Source organism: Thamnophis elegans, chromosome 15 (genome assembly GCF_009769535.1).
Source record: "Thamnophis elegans isolate rThaEle1 chromosome 15, rThaEle1.pri, whole genome shotgun sequence".
NCBI lineage: Eukaryota > Metazoa > Chordata > Lepidosauria > Squamata > Colubridae > Thamnophis > Thamnophis elegans.
In genome coordinates, this window is record NC_045555.1 from 2,055,814 (window position 1) to 2,077,144 (window position 21,331).

The following is a 21,331-nucleotide window of genomic DNA, read 5'->3' on the forward strand; positions in this document are numbered from 1 at the left end:
GACATCCATCTCCAATTCGCTCTTCTCCGGCATCGCCCTTGCCAGGGTTTTGCGTGTGGGCGATGAATGAAAAGGCAGGAGAGTTGATTCTGCCCGTTCCGGATCAGCCGCCTCCTATCCGTTAATAGCTTTCTCACTGGACCGTCATAAACCAGGCTGTTTTACTACGGGCATCATAACAGACGTGGTTGCCACGGTCCAGAATCCGCCCCCCATCTCTCCGCCCCCCCCTCCCAGATTGAAAGAGTCTTTGAAAAAAAAAGTCAAGAAAACAGCTGGTGAAAAGTTGGCGAGTTGCAAGTATTTTTAAAAAAAGAGCATTTTGTCACAACATTCTTTTTATTTAGTCGTTGTGTAACTTCTAGACTGCCCTGTGGATCCTGTGCTGGCCTTTCAAAGTGTCTTCGCTGTCCCACCTTGCAGGGAGGGCTTTATTTCCATCCATTGGCCCTGGGGGATTGTATGGATCTTTCCTTGAACTTGGGGGGGGAAAAGCCACTTTTAAGAGGAGGGGGTCATGTCTTCCAACCCCCCCCCCTCTTTGCGAGACCCACCCAGGAGTCTCCAAATTCTGGATAATCTGTATCCCTTTTAGGTCTTCTGCTGTTAGCAAAGGGCCCCTTTGTATGTAAACTTATGCTAATTTATTAAAATCTCGGGCCAAGAAAAAGCATCTTCCCCTCATCAATTTAGCAAGTTTACATTTTCTTTGAATTTTAAAGAACCATCTTGGAAAGTCTCAGGCACAATGCCTCTCCATTTGTTTCTCTCGGGCTCATGAGGACTAGAAACCTGTCCTCGCGGGATCCCGAAGCTCCGTTTTGACTCTCGGTAGGTGCCCCCTTCTTCTCTCCCATTCCTACGTATGGAGACCCTCTCTGCCTTCTCTTTACGATGGACAGCAAGCCGTGCTAGCCCCCTCTCCCCCCCCAACAAAACCAGTCGCTCCACAACGCTACCGATGTGAATGTTAATGTTAATGGTGCCGAAACCGTGGTTAACTGACAATCCGGTTTGTCTTAACAAGAAAAAAAAAGGGCTCTAGGATTTTTTTTTTGCCTTAGCAGCAAGAAACTATGCTAGTTTTTGCCCAGATGTGCCCAAAAAAACCTCTGCTAACTGTTATAAAAAGGAATTATTACTGGGGGAGGGGGGGGAGAAATACCCTAAGTGTGCTTTTACAGATCGCATAGGAGGAAAAGGGGTGGTGGGGGAAATATAGTTCGTTGAAAATTTGGCCGCGGGTTCCTGCCCTGTTTCTTCACGCCTTGGATTTTTCTGCGTTTTCCTGCCTGTTTTCTCGCGCCTGGAACCGCTGGCTCAGCTCCCTGGTGAACGCGGAACAGCAAGATTTCTGAAGTTGGCAAAAAAGGGGGGGGAGGAGTTGGGGGAAAAGGAGGTTAAAAGATTCTTTTTCCAATCTTCTCCCCCCTTTAAAAAAAACCATATAACGTTTGGTAGCCTCTGAGAACGTCAGGCAATGGCGCCCAGGGCTTCAAAGCCCATCAAATAAATCTACCGTGTTTTTTGGAGTATAAGATGTGCTTTTCCACCTCCTAAAAGAGGGTGAAAATTTGGGTGCGTCTTATACACCAAATGTACTTCCACCCACGCCTTTGAGCAATTTGCCTCCTTGCAGCAAACAGCCTGTTTCAGTTTCAGCGCAGTTTGATTCGCACAAGCAGTTGGTTGTCGGTTGGATTGGCCTCTCGACCATCAGCTGTTTCAGGCTGCAGGGATGGCCGTTGCCTCTTGCCGCCTCTGCGCGCCCCGTTTTCGGCCTCTGAGCACCCTGTTTTCTGCCCATTCTGAGCCCCTCTGCCTGGAATGGGCGGAAAATGGGGCACGTGGAGGCCGAAAACGGGGCGCATGGAGGCGGCAATAGGCCATGGCAGTCAATACCTGCAGCCTGAAACAGCTGATCAGCAGGAGGCTGATCCAACCGACAATCAGCTGCTTGTGCTAATCAGGCTTTGCTGAAATTGAAACTGAAACATGCTGTTTGCTGCAAGGAGGCAAATTGCTGGGAGGAAAGGAAGGTTTTTTTTCCCTTTTCCTCCCCAAAAGCTAGGTGCATCTTATACTCCGAAAAATACGGTAATTGGAATTGGGAACGGCCAGTGTAGAGAAAAGAAGGACCAGGGGGGACAGGATCGCAGTGTTTAAGTATTTGAGGGGCTGCCCCAAAGAAGAGGGGGGGGGGGTTCAACTTATTTTCCAAAGCACCAGAAGGCAGAAAAAAGAAGCAATGGGTGGAAACTAACTTAAGGAGAGCAGCAACCTGGAATTAAGGAGAAATTTTCTCATTATGAGGAACAATTAACCAATGGAACAGCTTGCCACCAGAAGTTGTACATGCTCCACCCCTGGAGATTTTTAAGAAGAGGGTGGGTAGATTACAGATTAAACGGATAGAGATTAAAAATGACCCTTTAGGACAGTGGTTCTCAACTTTCCAATGCCGCAACTCTTTAATACAGTTCCTCATGTTGTGGTGACCCCCAATCATAAAATCATTTTCGTTGCTACTTCATAACTGTAATTCTGCAATTTTCCGACGGTCTTAGGCGACCCCTGTGAAAGGGTTGTTTGACCCCCAAAGGGGTCGCGGCCCACAGGTTGAGAACCGCTGCTTTAAGAGAACAGATGGAAGGGAGGAAAGGGACAAGACAGATTCACTCTAGAACCACGTTACTAATGTTGACAATTGTGGCGAGAAAGGTTGTAAAATGGAGCACAATTTTCGCGTCACTATCTCGCTTAGCAACAAACGTTGAGCTCAATTGCGGTCGTAAGGTGAGGACTACCTGCACGTTATTCAGTTGCTTGGATTCAGGCGTTCTCAGCCGCGTGTTTCCCCCCCTACCCGTGTGGGCTAGCGTGGGAAAAACGGAAGCCAGCTCACCTTCTCCTGTTCGGCCGTGTGGCGGCTCCGCTTGGACAGCTCGATCACGGCCACCAGCATTCCCGAGACGAGGCCCAGCGCCAGGAGGAGGAAAATCCCCCCCAGAGTTTGGGGCTTCAGAGGACTCCATTTGTCGTGGTCTTCGTGGGAACAGCTGCTCTCCCACCATTTGCTGCGGAGGTAGTCCAGGTCTCCGGATTCGCCGAGTTTCAGGATGGCCACGGAGAGTAAGCTGGTCCAAGGAGATCCTGAGAGAAAGAGAGACAGACAGAGAGAGAGAAAGAGAAAGAGAGAGAAAGAAAGAGACAGAGAGAGAGAAAGAGAAAGACAGAGAAAGAAAGAAAGACAGAGATACACACAGAGAAAGACACAGACACACGAGACAAAGAGAGAAAGAGAGACAGAAAGACACAGAAACAGAGACACAGAGAAACAGAGACAGAAAGAGAGACACAGAGAAAGATAGAAAGAGACACAGAAAGAGAGACAGAGAGACAGACACACAAAGAAAAAGAAAAAGAGACAGAAAGAGAGAGAGACAAAGAGAGACCAATGTAATGGGCCTTTTTTGGTGGGGGGGGGAGATTGAACTTCAGAATAGACCTTCTGGAGATGATGGTGGGAGACCCTGGATTATGCGTTCACACAAGGTGTCTACTGCAGGGAAGTCGAGGAATTCCAGAAGCAAAGGAGCGAGGCAAGGAATCCAGAAAAGTTCAAAGCACTCAACCCTCCAGGAATCCAGCCTTTGTTCCCAGCAAATGCCCCTCCCCACAGGGTCTCCTTAAGCCTCAGTCCCCAGGTATGCCTTGTGAGGAGGGGCAGGACGCTCTCCTCCCAAGTAGCCTGCTCAGTCTGCGCTGTTCTCACCTTCTCTCCACTCTCCGTGCTCTTGGATCAGGAGGTGGTGGTCCTTGCTCCTCTCTCTCTCGTTCACTGCTTAGTCTCTCTTGGTCATCCTGCCCCCCCTTCCTCCCCACCCACAAGCCATCCCAGCTCAATTAGAGGGTGTCATGGGTGTGTGTGACTCCCCCCTCCACTCACTATCTCCTTACCTTTCGGGGTCGCGATGCCAAAACCTCGGCCGCCCAGAACCTCCGGGGACCGGAGGAGGTTGCAGTGCTGGGCCACGGCGAGATCTTGCGAAATGGATTCTCCGATGAAGGCGTAATTGGAATCCAGCACTCGCTGAATGCCTTCCTGGTAAGTCTTGGTCAGAACGGATTCCTTCTTCATCATGGACTCGTAGACCAGCTGCTGGACGGGGCTTTTGGAATTCTGTGGGCCCAAGCAGAAGGGCGGACAGTGGTTAGGATTTGCAGGCTGGCAAATCAAAGGTTGACTCGGCCTTCCATCCTTCCGAGGTCGGTAAAATGAGGACCCAGATTGTTGGGAGAAAAAGATTGACTCTAAACCGCTTAGAGAGAGTTGTAAAGCACTGTGAAGCGGTATGTAAGTGGTATATAAGTGCATATCTTTCTATCTATCATCTATCTCCCTCTATCATCTATTTATCTCTTGTCTATCTCTACCTACCTACCTACCTCTCTCATCTCTCTCTTATCTCTATCTCTTTATCTATCTATCTATCTATCTATCTATCTATCTATCTATCTATCTATCTATCTATCTATCTATCATCTATAACTCCTATCTATCTATCTATCTATCTATCTATCTATCTCTATCTATCTATCTATCTATCTCTATCTATCTATCTATCTATCTATCTATCTATCTATCTATCTATCTATCTATCTATCTATCATCTATAACTCCTATCTATCTATCATCTATCATCTATCTATCATTATCTATCTATCTCCCTCTCTATCATCTATTTATCCTTGTCTATCTATCTCTATCTCTCTACCTACCTACCTCTCTCTCTCTCATCTCTCTCTTATCTCTATCTCTTTATCTATCTATCTATCATCTATCTATCATCTATAACTCCTATCTATCTACTATCTTATCTATCTATCTATCTATCTATCTATCTATCTATCTATCTATCTATCTATCATCTATCTACGGAACTTATCCCTCTCTCATCTTTTTATCTCTTATCTGTCTACCTATCTACCTCTATCTCTATCTATCATCTCTCTCTAATCTCTCTCTCTGTATCTACCTACCCACCTATCGCTCTCTCTATCACCTATTTAGCTCTTATCTATCTATCTATCTCTACTTCTCTACCTACCTACCTCTCTCTATCTCTATCATCTTTCATCTCTCTCTCTCTCTGTATCTACCTACCTACCTATCTCTCTCTCTCTATCATTTATTTATTTCTTATCTATCTACCTCTCTCTCCCTCTTCCTATCTCTTTCCCTCCCTCCCTCCCTCCCTCCCCTGGTGGCCCCTTTTCCACACCAAACCTATTGTCAGCGAGGGAGTGTGAGTGGGGGGGGGGTATCATTTTTTGCTTTTTATTATGTTTTTTAAAAACCCTATGCTGTGTTTTTATTGTTTGCAAGCCCCCTAGACTCCCTGAGAGCGAGTGGGCGTCTATATAACTTTCCTAAATAAATAAACCAGGTGTGATTTAATCTGCATCAACTCCCGGCATTCCCAGGGAGCCATGGCGCTGGCTGGGGAATTCTGGGGTGCTCAGCGCAGGATGAGGGCGCTGAAGCCTTGGGAGAAATCCCGAGAGGCTGAAAAAAATCCACGTTTTTTTCCGGTGCTTGGAGAACCCCACGGCCGAAAGAGCAGCTCGCTCGTCCGGGCACAGGGGGATCCAACGGGCTCACCTTGAAATATTGGAGCGTGGAGGAGTCTTCCATGGTCCCGAATTCCAGCTGCCTCTGCTTCACCAGGTCCTCGAAGTTCTGGATGGAGATGTGGTTCGCGGCCGACTCCAGAACGAAGCTGAAGCCGGCGATGTAGGCCGCCAGCACCACGATGCCAAACAGCCACCAGATGGCAGAGATGACCCGTATGGAAAGTGACCTGGGCTGAGGGATGCTGCCTGCACGGGAGGGCAAGGAAGGAAGGGGGGGAATTCAGAGCGGTTTTGGTTGTCTGAGAAACGCCAGGAGGGCGGAGACGTTAGGAGCTCACGTCAGGCTGCAAAGGTGAGGTTCGGGCCACGGCTGGGTTGTTTTCTTTGCAGGCGTTTCATGGCCCAACTAGGTAACATCATCAGTGCTAGGAGGAGAAGGGGAGGAGGAGGAGGAGGAGAACAACTGTGGGCTCCCTGGTGCTCTCTAAGCTTGGTGGTTTCCTTGCAGGCGTTTCATGGCCCAACTAGGTAACATCATCAGTGCTAGGAGGAGAAGGGGAGGAAGAGGAGGAGGAGGAGGAGGAGAGGGGGAGGAGGAGGAGGAGGAAGAGGAGGAGGAGGAGGAGAACAACTGTGGGCTCCCTGGTGCTCTCTAAGCTTGGTGGTTTCCTTGCAGGCGTTTCATGGCCCAACTAGGTAACATCATCAGTGCTAGTGATGACGTTACTTAATTTGGGTAATGAGACGTCGGCAAGAAAACAAGCGAGCTCAAGAGACCACCAAGGACCCCGCAGTCCTCCTCTTCCTCCTCATCCCTTTCTGAAGAAGGGCATACGTCAGTTTTCCTCCCCAGGGCTGCCGTAATTTGGAACGATCACTAAATGAAAAATGTGTAAGTCAAGGACTACTTTTTGGTGACTTTCTTCAAACTGTACCCAAAAGATAGAAAACTGTCCAACTCTACCAATCTTCCCAATTCTTTGCTATTTCAAAGAAGAGAGGGGGGAAAAACATATGAATGCAATTAGTTGCAATTCTATAGAAACAGTGCGTGCTCTGGGTCCACTTAATTTTGAGAAATAGTAAGAATAATAATCATTAATGATATAGTAATAATAATAGTAATCATCATCATCATCATAAACATCTATAAACTGTTAAGGTAACGTGGGAAACTATTGATCACATACTCAGTTGCTGTAAAAAAATCGCACAGACTGATTATAAATTGCGGCACAATTCAGTAGCACAAATGATCCATTGGAATTTGTGCAAAAATTATAATATTAAAACAGCAACAAACTGGTGGGAACATCAGCCTGAAAAAGTCACCGAAAATCAGATGGTCAAGATCTTGTGGGATTTCCGTATACAAACCGACAAAATACTGGCGCACAATACACCAGACATCACACTGGTTGAGAAAAATAAGGTCACAATCATAGACATCGCAATACCAGGTGATAGCAGGGTCGCCGAGAAGGAACACGAAAAAATCGCAAGATACCAGGACTTAAAAATAGAAATTCAACGACTATGGCACAAACCAGCAGTGGTAATTCCAGTGGTAATTGGCACACTAGGTGCTATTCCAAAAGCACTGGAATTACATTTAAAAGAGTTAAAAATTGACAAAATCGCCATCAGTCAAATGCAAAAAGCCGCACTGCTTGGATCTGCACGCATATTACGAAAATACGTTACGACGTCCTAGGCCCCTGGGTGGGGCCCGACTAGCAACCAATGCCAAATCCGGCGAAACAACTGGCCGCTGTGATACAATTGTATAATAATAATAATAATAGTTTTCTCCCATCCCATCATCCCCAAGACTAGCAGGGTTTAAAAGAGTCCCACAAGACAAGCACAACTCCTGGTTGCTTCCCCTCTTGTGATCTCCTAGTGGCCTCCTTTTCCAAATCCAAAACAAATCCAACCCGTGTTTAGTTTTTGGAGATCAGCCGAGGCCGGCTAACAGCTGCCTCGGCTGGGCTGAAAGGAGCAATAATTCAGACATTGAAATGAAGTCACAGTCTCCCATTTTGGGGCCTACCTTGCAGGGTGAGCGCTCCGGCACTGAACCACAGGCTATTCAGGAAGGTGAAATCGTTCTCTCGGTTTCCGCTCCATTCTGAAGGGCTCATTCTGCAAAGAAGCATAGCAAAGACCCTGGTGCTTTCTGCTGGAGGCCGGGGATATAGGTCTGGGGTTCCTCAAATCGAGCCCTTTGTACATGCTCAGGAAAACAGGTTAAACCGAGGCACAAGCAACCCAAGACGTGTTCTGACCGAGGCTTCCCAAGAGCCCGAAGCAAACTCCCTGTTGTCCCGGCAAAAACCCCTTTTATTAATTTCCTGTGAATTCTGCTCCTTCACATCCAGCAAAGTCTTTCAAGGGAGGATTTGCGGTCACAGACCTTATCTGGCTTGGAGAGCTGCCAGGATGATCTCTGCAGAACTTGGCAAGGAGTCTCAGAGAATCACGAACCAATTAAGTGAACTAATGATCTGCAAACTCCACTCCCCTTTTGCTCCTCTTTTATTTCCTCCGGGAGGGGCCATACATCGTCCACCTGTGGCCTTACTCCCAAGACGACCCCTGTTCTTTAGCTCTTCCCTTCCCCTGGCCACTCTGCGCATGTGCACACTGGGAACAGGCTCCAGCTGTTCTTCTGCCTCACTGACATCTGACTCCGAAGGCAGCTGATAACTGTCAGACGGCCCTGGCCCCCTCTCTGCCTCCGACACCGAGCCCTCGTCCAAGCCTTCCCAGACTCCAGGACTGGCCCAGGTTCCTCCCCAACCTCCTCACTGCCCGAATCTACTACCAGCTCCATTGTTGGTCCACAACACTGTGGGTTGGACTAGATGACCTCTAAGGTCCCTTCCAGCCCTATGATTCTATCATTTCCTGCTGTGGGGCTTAGGAAATAAACAGCCTGGGATCTCCCCATTTCTCATTCTGACTGACACTTACTAATGGTTTGCTCTCTCTCTCTCTGTGCTTCTCATTGATAAATTACCATATTTTTCAGAGTATTAAACGCACCTTTTTCTCCCCAAAAAAGGGTGAAAATCTGGGTGCGCCTTACACACTGAATACAGCATTTTGGGCCTCCCGAAACCCTGCCCCCCTTCACCAAAATGGCTGTGCATAGCCTTTAGGAGGCTTATAGGGTGCTCCTGGGGGCTGGGGAGGGCAGTTTTTTGCTCATTCCCCCCAACCCCCAGGAGCCCTTTACAAGCCTCCTAAAGGCTATACAGGCCCTCTTTTTTTGATACATTTTTTTTTTTCATTTTTGGGAAGTCTGGAGAGTGCAAAAACTTTTCTTAAAAAAATTCACCTCTTGGTGCGTCTTATACTCCAAAAATACGGTATTTGAGAACACGGCCCCCTTTTGCGACCAAAGTCAATGGGGAAGCAGGATTTGCTTAACAACCGTGTGACTGGTTTAGGAACTGCAGGGATTCGCTTAACAAACGGGGGTGAGAAAAGTCGTAAAACGGGGCAGAACTCACAACGGATTTCTCACTCAACAACTACAGATTTTGGGGTCGTACGGTGCACCTGTATTCTATTCTCATGCTCCCATGAATCTGATCGCATTTCCGGGTCTCCCGCCTGCCCTCCAAATTTGGTGAAGGAATCGTCTGGCTCCTGGCCAGTCTGGGGGGGAAGGGGCTTTGAAATCGCCTCTTTTTCAACTGCGGGAGGCGGGTGCGGGTTACTCACCTTCCAGCCAAGAAGAGACACAGACTGGAGAGCAGGTAAGCCAAGAGGATGCCAATCCAGGTTTCCTTGGTGAAGGGGGTCAGGAAGTGGAAGAGGGAGGCATCTTCCAAGGCAGCTTCCTTCTCGAGCAGGATGCCGATGCCGGTGTGCAGGAACGGCTGGGTGAAGTCCACCGCGTCTTCTCGGACCGACGTGATGGTCAAGGGAGCTACGGCCAGGTCAGCTTCCTGGGAGGAGAAGAAGAAGAAGGGGAGGTTAGGGTTGAAGGTTGGGGAGTATCCTGGGGGTTCGATCCTAGGTAGAGGCTGATATTTCTCTCTCTCTCTCAGGTACAATGAGAATATATCGGCTGAACAAAAAAACCCCGCTCTGGTGACAGGAAAGGCATCCGGCCAATAAACACTCAGCTCCATTCAGTTGCCCCGAAGCAAGGAATTACGGGGTCGTTAAAAAGAAGGGAAAAAAGATAGAAGGGAGAAACCTCGGTAGAGGGGAAGGAAGAAGGCCTTGGCAGAAGAAGGGGAGGGGTGAAGCCTAGAAGCCGAAGGGGGCGAAACGTTTGTGAGCCCCAAAATTGCAAGGTAACACTCAGAAGTGGTTCAGGTAGGACACCTGCCTGATTCACTGGAGCGAAAGGAGGGGAGGAAGATTTGCAAGATTTTTTTGGGGGGGGGGAGGGGTTACAGGTAGTCCTCGATTTACAGCAGTGACCGTTCAAAGTTACAACGGCACTGAAAACAGGGACATCAGGCCCTTTTTCCACACTTACGACCGGCGCAGCATTCACATTCACAAGCTCGGCAACTGACTCATATTTATGACAGTCCCAGCATCCCGGAGTCACGCAATCCCTGTTGGCGACCTTCCAACCAGCCAATTGGGGGAAGCCCGGTTCATTTAACAACCAGGTCATTTCCTTAACCACTGCAGCGATTCGCTTAACAACCAGGTCATTTCCTTAACCACTGCAGTGATTCGCTTAACAATTGTGGGCTGTAAAAACGGGGCAAAGCTCACTTAATGTCTCTCTTAGCAACATAAATCCCTTTTTATCGGTCCCATTGAGACTTTGATTGGTCACTAAATGAACTCTTGTTTAGCCGACATCCGCCTGTGGGTTTCTCCCCCCACCCCCACAGCCCAGGAATCCTGGCTATCTATATTAGCCCAGGATTTTGGCTTCATATAATGGCTATCTAAAAAGGGACGCGGTGGCTCAGTGGTGGAGACGCTGAACTTGTCGATCAGAAAGGTTGGCAGTTGGGCAGTTCGAATCCCCAGCGCCGCGTAACGGAGGGAGCTCCCGTGACTTGTCCCGGCTTCTGCCAACCTAGCAGTTCAAAAGCAGGTAAAAAAAATGCAAGTAGAAAAATAGGAACCACCTTTGGTGGGAAGGGAACAGCGTTCCGTGCGGCTTTGGGAGTTGAGTCATGCCGGCCACATGACCACGGAGACATCTTTGGACAGCGCTGGCTCTTTGGCTTTGAAACGGAGATGAGCACCGCCCCCTGGAGTCGGGAACCACTAGCACATATGTGCGAGGGGAACCTTTACCTTTACCTTATCTATCTTAACTATATCGTTTGGGAAACTGGTTGTGCGAATGTCACCTTCTCTTGACACGCATATGGTGTGTGTGTGTGTGTGTGTGTGTGTGTGTGTGTGTGTGTGTCGCAGTTTGAAGAGCACCTCTTCCAAAAAAAGCTCACCTTCCTCACGACTTCTCCGATCATGCCCGACCAACTCCCGTTGGAATTGAGACGCCCGTATTTGCCATCCTTCACGATGCTGACTTTGTACTTGAAATGAAGCATTTCCGACAGCTTCTGCAACAGGTCGATGCAGTAGCCTTCCAACTCGGGGCCCTTAACCATCACGTAGGGGTCTTCCTAGGGGGGATCAAAGCAAAGGAAATATTTCTTCCTCACCAGCCCTGTCACGAGTTCCAAGGAATACACCCATAGCCAACATGAACTCTGAGGGAAGTCAATCTCTCCAAGAACAATTCGATTGGATCTACCGCATCGGCACAGTTCTGGTGAAAACCGACTCTGAAGGTTCCCGCCGTTTTCACCTCATTAAAAGTTAAAAGTTTCCGCCCCTTTTTCCGAATAATTAACCACAAGGTCCAATCAAGGCGCTGTCTGGTTGCCCGGCAACGTCGCTCCTCCTCTCTTCAGCCACCTGTGGGAATGACCTTGGTTCTCAGGAGAAACTATTCTGCTTCGGCTACAAAACCCCAACTATCTCTAGTCCTCCCTCTTCCCTAATTTTTCAGCGCCAGTGTGGCAATGCCGAAGCCTCCGAAATGCTTTGGTCGGGCCAGCTTCAGAGTTGACCCAGCCCCTTCCATCGCCTGGATCAGCCTGTCGCAACTGGAGTTCCTTTAGAGTGGTGCGGCGGCCTAGAGGTGGCACACTCGCCTCACAGTCAGCAGGCTGTGAGTTTGATCCTAGGTAGAAGCAGATATTTATCTCTCTGAGCACATTGAGAATATATCTGCTGAACAAAACTCCGCACTGGTGACAGGAAAGGCATCTGGCCATTCAACATTCAGCTCCATTCAGTTTCCCAGACTCCACCCTGCAAGGGATTATGGGGCTATTAAATGAGGATGATGATCCATCACTCAGGTGCGAAAAGTGATGCCCCATCCCTGTCTCCCCCCCCATCCCCATGGAGGATTTTATGGATATTTCTGAACTTCCCTTCTACGTCATGTTTGATGCACCGTTGGAGCCATCAAAAGCGTTTTGACTCCCCTAAAAAACTGGGCACCCCAATAATCAGAAGACCGTCTCCTTCAGGTTCAATGAGACCATGGCTTAAGCAGAGGGCCTCTTATTTTAATACTGGTCGTCCTTGACAGTTCACTTTGTGACCATTGGAAGTTACGACGGCATTGAAAAAAGCGAATCAGGAAATTTTTTGCGCTGATGGCCCCGGCGGCATCCCCGTGGTCGAGTGGGTGACATTCGGACGCTGGACAACAGACTCATATTTACGACGGTTGCTGTGTCCTCTTTTGCGACCGTCTGACAAGCAAAAGGAAGGCAGATTCGCCGAACAACTGTGCGACCCACTTAACAGCCGCAGCGATTTCGCTTAGCAACGGTCGTAAAAAACGGGGCGAAATTCACTTAAGAAATGTCTCACTCAGTGACGGAAATTAGGAGCTCCGTTCTGGCCGTAAGTCGAGGCCTCCACGCATATGAATATTGTAACTCCCAACTCTATGTTTGCACAGCCAAACCCCCCCCCCCCCTTACCAGAATAGTTGTGACGTACACCATTGGCGCATCTTTGCCGCCTGCCCCGAGAGAGACACTGTCCTGGGGACGAAAACATTTCAGAAAATTAGCCGCACATTAAAAAAAAAAAAAAAAAGGAAAGACAATCACATACAGTGCAGCACGACAAAAGTTGTGTTGGCATTAGCAATCAAATAGCACTTTATATTGTTGGGTGAGCTACGAACGGTTCTTTTTTCGAGCGGTGTTTTCCCTGCAGAACTCTTGTGCGAAGGACACAGGTTTCCCGGGGAATTTATTTCCCGCTGCGCGCTTACGGCTCAGGAGAAGCACCTAGTCTCACCCCTGACCTCAACCCTGGAGCGGCCCAACTCCAGAAAATGTCCTTGCGCCCCTCAATTGAGCCAACACCAAGAATGATGATTTTTCCAAGTCCTGAGAAATTTCTCCGGCTGAGAAGTAAAACTTTAGCAGAGTGACTGAATAACGAGAGTTGGAAGGGACCTTGGAGGTCTTCTAGTCCAGCCCCCTGCTCAAGTAGGAGACACTTTCATACAGAATGACAAAGCAGGAAGGGAGCTTGGAGGTCTTCTAGTCCAGCCCCCTGCTCAAGCAGGAGACACTTTCATACAGACTAACAGGGTTGGAAGGGACCTTGGAGGTCTTCTAGTCTAGCCCCCTGCTCAAACAGGAGACTTTCATATAGACTAGCAGGGTTGGAAGGGACCTTGGAGGTCTTCTAGTCCAGCCCCCTGCTCAAGTAGGAGACACTTTCATACAGAATGACAAAGCAGGAAGGGAGCTTGGAGGTCTTCTAGTCCAGCCCCCTGCTCAAGCAGGAGACACTTTCATACAGACTAACAGGGTTGGAAGGGACCTTGGAGGTCTTCTAGTCTAGCCCCCTGCTCAAACAGGAGACTTTCATATAGACTAGCAGGGTTGGAAGGGACCTTGGAGGTCTTCTAGTCCAGCCCCCTGCTCAAGCAGGAGACACTTTCATACAGACTAGCAGGGTTGGAAGGGACCTTGGAGGTCTTCTAGTCCAGCCCCCTGCTCAAGTAGGAGACACTTTCATACAGAATGACAAAGCAGGAAGGGAGCTTGGAGGTCTTCTAGTCCAGCCCCCTGCTCAAGCAGGAGACACTTTCATACAGACTAACAGGGTTGGAAGGGACCTTGGAGGTCTTCTAGTCTAGCCCCCTGCTCAAACAGGAGACTTTCATATAGACTAGCAGGGTTGGAAGGGACCTTGGAGGTCTTCTAGTCCAGCCCCCTGCTCAAGCAGGAGACACTTTCATACAGACTAGCAGGGTTGGAAGGGACCTTGGAGGTCTTCTAGTCCAGCCCCCTGCTCAAGCAGGAAACCCGATATAATTTCAGACAAATCGTTCGCCAATCAATTGCTTAATAATAACCGGAGATTAGCATCTACCGGTATTTGACGTAACGCCACAGAGTCCTACTAATAGTTACAGTTCTGTCCGTTCAATATTTTGAGATTTCTATTTTCCTTCTTTCTAGAAACCGGCTGGCAAAAGCGGATATATTTATAATCCGTTTTATTGATTTCTTCAATTTCTACAGCCGCCCAATTCGGTCAAGTCACTCGGCGCGTTGACAACTTGGATAAAACCGTTCGTTCTTACGCCTCCCTCTTTACTGAGTAATTTGTGTTTTCAGGTGTATGTTTGTGTGTGTGTGTGTGTGTGTGTGTGTTTGTGCGTGTATGTGTATCGATTGTGGAAACAGGTCGGAATATACAAGCTGTGACAGTACGTTGAGAAAAATGGATACTGACCTTCTGAGTGAAATCCCCTTCAGCGGCATCTGAAAAATATGGGAATTGTAAAATTATATATTGTAATTTTGCTATATAAACGGCTACAGTTGTACACTTGTTTTCCTTTTTAACTGCTCAACAACTACAAAAGAGACATGTTTTCTTCCGTAAATTGCCTTGGAGACGGATGAATGCCCTCTGCGCCTGTCTCATCCAGCAGCAAAAAATCTCAGACTAGAGAAAGAATTCCCTTGTCACCAAAAATTGAGAGATTAAAAAAACACCTATATATAGGATAGGAAGGGGAAGAGGAAGAGTAGGAGTAAGGGAAGGGAAGAAGGAAGAGGAGGGAAAGAAGAAAGAGGTAAGGAGAGGAGGATGGAAGGGAGAGGAAGAGAAGGAGAGAGGGTAGGAAGGGGAAGAGGGAGTAGGGGAGAGGTAAGGGAAGAAGGAAGAGGAAGAAGAGGGAAGGAAGAAAGGGAAGGAGAAGGTGGAAGGGGAGAGAAAGAGAAGGAGAGAGGGTAGGAAGGGAAAGAGGAAGAGTAGGAGTAGGAGAAAGGTAAGGAAAGAAGGAAGAGGAAGGAGAAGAGGGAAGGTGGAAGGGGAGAGAAAGAGAAGGAGAGAGGGTAGGAAGGGGAAGAGGAAGAGTAGGAGTAGGGCAGAGGTAAGGGAAGAAGGAAGAGGAAGGAGAAGGGGGAAGGAAGAAAGAGGTAAGGAGAGGATAAATGGGAGAGGAAGAGAAGGAGAGGGTAGGAAGGAGAAGAGGAAGAGTAGGAGAAAGGTAAGGGAAGAAGGAAGGGGAAGGAGAGGAGGAAGGAAGAAAGTAGAGAAGGGAGAGAGGGAGAAGAGAAAGGGAAAATAAGGTGGTGTCACAACAGGAGGAAAGGACGGTAAACGAAGCAACCCAAACTATATATTATAACCTCTTAAATGAAATAATAAATATATAAGAATGATAAATGTAAAGAAGAATAACAATAATTTGAATATATACTTAATATGGTGTGTAAGAGAATAAAAAAATTAATTAGTTGGCCGTCCTCGACTTACGACCACAATCAAGCTGAAAATTTCAGTCGCTAAGCAAGACGTTTTTAAAAGGAATTCCTTTCTCGGCACAGTTGCTAAGCGAAAGCCCTGCTTAGCAACCGGCTCATATTTAGGACGGTCACCGGCTGCACAATCCCCTTTGGCGATCTGCCGACGAGTCAGGTTGATGGGGAAGCCGGATTCACTTCACGACCGTGTGATTGACTTAACCGCCGCAGTGATTCACTCAACGACAGTGGTGAGGAAGGTTCAGTTAACAGGACAACATTTGCTTAACGGCCGCCTTGCTTAGCAACACAGATTTGAGGCCTCCGTTCTGGTAGTAAGTGGAGGAATACCTGCATGTTAGGTAACGTTGAACGCAATTGGAAAGCAAAATGATATATCTGTAGTAAATTTTGAGGTGTTGTGGCCTCTCGGCCACCGGCCCCTCCGAATCAGAGGAGGAGAAGGAGAATGGGTGGGAGTCAGGGTCAGCCTCAAGGCAACCTGAGAACTCCGAGGGGGAAGAAGGAATGGAGCTGGCGAGAGAGAGGCAGAGACGGAGGCTGGGATGGAGGGTCAACAGCCCCCAGGTCTGGACGTGGCTGTTGAGGAAGAGAAGGGACAGCTGGGGCCAGTGCCTGACGCGCGGATGCTCAGGAGGCAGAGGAGAGGAGAGCAGTGGAAATCTACGGACCGGTCCTCTGGACGGAAGAGCCACCGCTGCTAACCAAGGCCCCTCCCTAGCTCTGGGGATCAAAGGCAGGGGGTGGAGATTAATAGATGTGGCAGAGGAGAGGAGAGCAGTGGAAATCTACGGACCGGTCCTCGGGACGGAAGAGCCACCGCTGCTAACCAAGGCCCCTCCCTAGCTCTGGGGATCAAAGGCAGGGGGGCAGAGGTGAATAGATGTGGCAGAGGAGAGGAGAGCAGTGGAAATCTATGGGCTGGTCCTCGGGACGGAAGAGCCATTGCTGCTAACGAAGGCCCCTCCCTAGCTCTGGGGATCAAAGGCAGGGGGGCGGAGGTGAATAGATGTGGCAGAGGAGAGGAGAGCAGTGGAAATATATGAGCCGGTCCTCAGGATGGAAGAGCCACCGCTGCTAACGAAGGCCCCACCCTAGCTCTGGGGATCAAAGGCAGAGGGCGGCGATGAATAGATGTGGCAGAGGAGAGGAGAGCAGTGGAAATCTATGGGCTGGTTCTCGGGACGGAAGAGCCACCGCTGCTAACGAAGGCCCCTCCCTAGCTCTGGGGATCAAAGGCAGGGGGGCGGAGATGAATAGATGTGGCAGAGGAGAGGAGAGGAGAGCAGTCCTTCATCCTAGATGTCGGTCCATCCTTCACTGAACTGTCCTTCATCCTAGATGTCCCCCCTAGATGTTGGAGGACATCACTGCACCCAAATGGCCTGGAATGTTGCAGGTTCTGCTCGGCTGCGACTTGACAATAAATGTCCTCCTTTTAGTTCAGGAAGAAGAAATCAAAGGTTGCGGTGAGCGGAAATCCAAGGAGGACATTCCAGAACTTCAGCCAGTGGGAATTCTTTTCTCTCGGTCTTTTTCAACTCTGTTTATATCTAGGGGGCAGAGGAGGGAAGGAATGCCCATCCATTTTGCCTCTGCTGTCTCCAGCCGAACTCTTGAATTATCCGGCTATAAAGAGCTTTCTTCTCTCCAGCCCCGAGGCAGCTCTCCATGGGAGCTGGAGGGCGGCCCAAAGATGCCTCTTGTTTTCTTTTCAACTCGCCGCTGTTCGAGCCAGCGGGACTTCCCTTTGGCCCCCTCGCGGAAGCCCCGCGCTGGACCGGTGGAAGGGAACAAGGAGGCCCATTGAAGGTTTTGGCATCTTCGGTGGCCAGCCTGGGACAGGAATTGTTAAGAGGTGCCTCCTGAGGGCCATTGGGGGGGGTGGGGGGGAAACACACACACACACACACAGAGACACACACACACAAAAGGAAAAAAAACCAGGCACAAAAAAATAAATCAAAGACCAGCTCTTGAAAAAGGAGGCCGTAAATAATCAGCCACGGTAACGGTCCGGGAGTTCTCCACGGGAGCAATTGTTCGACACCCCAAATCTGACATCGATTTTGGATTTATTTCGAGCGCTTAAGGAGCGCTGGGAGGAAATGGGGCCCGAAGGCTGAAAAATAAGTACTGGGGAGAGGGAAAAAACAATACTGGTTTTTGCAACCTGTATGTATCCAGGTGTTCCTTTCCTTCACTTTCTCCTTTCTTCCTTTCCTTTCCTTCTTTCTTTCTTCCTTCCAGTTCCCTTTCCTTTCCTCCCCATCCTTTCTGTCTCCCTTCCCTTCTCTTCTTCCTTCCCTTCACTTTCTCCTTCCTTTCCATTCCTTTCCTTCCCACTCCCTCCTTTCCTTCTTTCTTCTTTCCTTCTCCCTTTCCTTTCTTCCCTTCCCCTTCCTTTCCATCTCCCTTCCCTTCCTTCTCCCTTTCCTTTCCTTCACTTTCTCCCCTTTCTTTCCATTCCTTCCTTTCCTTTCTTTATTTCCTTCTTTCTTCCTTCCTTCCTTCTCCCTTTCCTTTCCTTTTTTCCCCATCCTTTCCGTCTCCCTTCTCTTCTTCCTTCCCTTCCCTTTCTCCTTCCTTTCCTTTCCATTCCTTTCCACTCCTTCCTTTCCTTTCCTTCTTCCTCCCTTCCTCCCTTCTCCCTTTCCTTTCTTCCCTTCTTCCTTCCCTTTCCTTTCCGTCTTCCTTCCCTTCTTCCTTCCCTTCCTTCTCCCTTTCCTTTCCTTCACTTTCTCCTTCCTTCCCTTCCTTTCCATTCCTTCCTTTCCTTTCCATTCAATTCCTTTCCATTCCTTTCTTTTCTATTCCTTGCAACCTGAATCAATCCAGGTATTCCTAGACTTAATGGAGCTCAATGGTTCGCTGCTGAGCAAGATAGTTGTTAAGTGAGCTTTGGGCCCATTTTACGACTTTTCTTGCCCACGGTTGTTAAGTGAATCGTGGCCGTTCTTAAGTTGCTTGCACGGTCGCTAAGTGAATCTGGCTTCCCCTCCCTTGACTTGGCTTGTCAGAAGATCGCAAAAGGGTATCCTATGACACACAAACCCCCTCCAGGACACTGCAACCGTCATAAATGCGACTCAGTTGACAAGAGTCTGAATTTTTGATCACGGGGATGTTGCATCAGGGGTCGTAAGTATGAAAAAATGGTCGTAAGTCACTTTTCGCAGTGCTGTTGTAACTCAAAATGGTCATTAAGTGAACATTAAGTCAAGCGCTATCTGTACGGGCAGCTAAAGGAATGTCATTTTCACTCACTTTGGATCCTGAAATTTTTGGGTGATGCCACATATTTAAAAATCCAGGAAATGACATTCTAAATTCACCCTTCACTTTTCTGTGTCACTTAATCAACAATTGACCTTGATATGGGTAGGTAGGTAGGTAGGAAGATAAGATGGGGGAAAGGGGGGAAGGAAAGAGGAAGGAAGGAAGGTAGGTATGAGAATGGGAAAAGGAGGGAAAAAAGGAAGGAAGGAAGAGATGAAAATGGAAAAAATGGAGGAAGGAAGAAGGAAGGAAGGGATGAGAATGGGAAAAAGGAAGAAAGAAAGAAAGAAGGAAGGAAGGAAGGAAGGAAGGAAGGAAGGAAGGAAGAGATGAGAATGGGAAAAAGGGGAAGGAAGAAAGAGATGTGAATGGGAAAAAGGGAAGAAGGAAGAGATGAGAATTGGAAAAAGGAGGAAAGAAGGAAGGAAGGAAGGAAGGGATGAGAATTGGAAAAAGAAGGAAAGGAAGGAAGAGATGAAAATAGGAGAAAGGGGGGAAGGAAGAGATGAGAATGGGAAAAAGGAAGGAAGGAAAGAAGATATGAGAATGGGAAAAAGGGAGGAAGGAAGGAAGGAAGAGATGAGAATTGGAAAAAGGAGGAAAGAAGGAAGGAAGGAAGAGATGAGAATTGGAAAAAGGAGGAAAGAAGGAAGGAAAGAAGAGATGAAAATGGGAGAAAGGGGGGAAGGAAGGAAGAGATGAGAATGGGAAAAAGGAAGGAAGGAAAGAAGAGATGAGAATGGGAAAAAGGGAGGAAGAAAGGAAGGAAGAGATGAAAATAGGGGAAAGGGAGGAAGGAAGGAAGAGATGAGAATGGGAAAAAGGGGGAAAGAAAGAAGGAGGAAGGAAGGAGACTTTGACAGAGAAAGATCAGATCTGTCACCTAAGTGATCAGGGGAAAAACATGGCTTAAATCCAGAAGACCAACATACGTGGCAGTGATTCGGGCAAACGCCTCCTTGATTCTTGGCAAAGTCCCTTCAAACAAGAAAGTTGGCATTTCCCCTATTTTGGGACTAAACGGCCTAGGACAAAAATTTCCCTGGAGACAAAACTTTTCAGGTTCTTATTGAAGCCTCTCAGAAAGGCCCCTGGAGATCAAGGAGAAGTTAAGCTAAAGGAGAGCCTTAGCTGACATCAAACCTGAATTTGGGGTTTATTCACCTTTGCTCACATTCAAGCGGCTGCAGAAAGTAAATTATTATGATTATTTTTTGCTCGAACCAACACAAGACGCTTGGCAAGAGAAATTCTCTGCCAGCGAATCGAAATCTGCCCAGTGACTCTTAAGTTTAAATAATTAAAATAAACCCAAGTCAAAGCTTTGCCATTAGTGAGATCAAAGTCCCTTTTTTTCCAAATATTTGTACACCGTATTATCTCTTTTGAGGATTTTGTGCCCCCAAACCTGCGCTCCTTAAAAAAAAAGAAATGCCTCTTCTAAGTTTTTGCTTGTGATGGGGAAAGATTGAAGCGTTAAATCTGGCCGAACTCAGATTTGGGGTTACAAACGGACTGATGAGTTTTTGACACCTGTTTAGAAATGGATCTGGAAGAAGGCAAATATTCCTTAGTTCGTCATCCCTGATTTAATTAAGACGAAGAACCCTGTCCAAAAAATAAAATAAGCACAAATGTTACTACTTGCTTTGCTGTTAGACAACGTCCTTTTCACAAAGTCAAGGTATTTTTTTAAAGAAATTAACGGATACCTTTATTATCTGTTAATGGGGGGGGGGGGGGGGAGTTTGCTTATTTAATTAAGACGGCCAAGATTTATTTAAGACAATAAAAGCGTTCCCTCTTTCTACGCCACCGTGGGCAATCTCAGTCCTGAAAACATAACACGCAACGTCGTTGCTCAAAATACTTTTCAAATAATGAGAATAATGCGATGGAAGGATGAAGGGGACTCGAGCGTTGTGCGAAGGTGATAAAATGCAGGTTTCCCCCCCCCCCTTCTCACCTGTCCATTTAGGTTGTCCAAGCAAAAGGAACGTCGTAGCGCAAAACATGAAGCCGAAAGCTTTACCCATCGTGGTGCAGAATTTTCTAGTGGCGTGCCCTCTGTGAAGAGAGGGGGGAAAAAATCACACGGTTAATTAAAGGTGAAGGTAAAAGTTCCCCTCTTTGCACATATGTGCTGGTCGTTCCCGACTCTAGGGGGCGGTGCTCATCTCCGTTTCAAAGCCGAAGAGCCAGCGCTGTCCGAAGACGTCTCCGTGGTCCTGTGGCCGGCATGACTCAACTCCCAAAGCCGCATCAAACACTGTTCCCTTCCCAACAAAATTAGTGGTTCCTATTTTTCTATTTGCATTTTTTTACCTGCTTTCGAACTGCTAGGTTGGCAGAAGCTGGGACAAGTCAGGGGGACTCCCTCCGTTACGCGGCGCTAAGGATTCGAACCACCGAACTGCCGACCTTTCTGATCGACAAGCTCAGCATCTTAGCCACTGAGCCACTGCGTCCCTTTATAATTAATTAAGCGGACACTTATTGGTTTGATGTAATTTGAACGGCGACGCAGGCGTTAACATGATGGAAACTAAGCGTTTTGCTTAGAAAGCTAGGATTAAGGAGGGGGTTTCATTCGA

General features: G+C 48.0%; 1 protein-coding gene across 1 annotated transcript; it reads right to left on the reverse strand.

The window, feature by feature from the left end:
- Nucleotides 1–1,261: 1,261 nt before the first annotated feature.
- LOC116518668 (probable glutamate receptor) lies at nt 1,262–20,773 on the reverse strand. Its single transcript, XM_032232184.1, has 10 exons — nt 20,704–20,773; nt 14,419–14,447; nt 12,639–12,701; nt 11,079–11,258; nt 9,370–9,596; nt 7,691–7,782; nt 5,666–5,883; nt 3,961–4,183; nt 2,906–3,153; nt 1,262–1,354 (listed from the first exon to the last, which is right to left on the reverse strand). Exons 1-10 carry the CDS (start codon nt 20,771–20,773, stop codon nt 1,262–1,264), a joined length of 1,443 nt encoding a protein of 480 aa, XP_032088075.1.
- Between the last annotated feature and the right edge of the window lie 558 nt (nt 20,774–21,331).

Coding starts and splice junctions, on each gene's coding strand:
- LOC116518668 (XM_032232184.1), bottom strand. CDS start 20,773: ATGGGTAAAGCTTTCGGCTTCATGTTTTGCGCTACGACGTTCCTTTTG. Junction 4,184..5,665: donor CCACGCTCCAATATTTCAAG/GTGAGCCCGTTG, acceptor TTGGGCCCACAG/AATTCCAAAAGCCCCGTCCA. Junction 3,154..3,960: donor TGGCATCGCGACCCCGAAAG/GTAAGGAGATAG, acceptor TCTTTCTCTCAG/GATCTCCTTGGACCAGCTTA.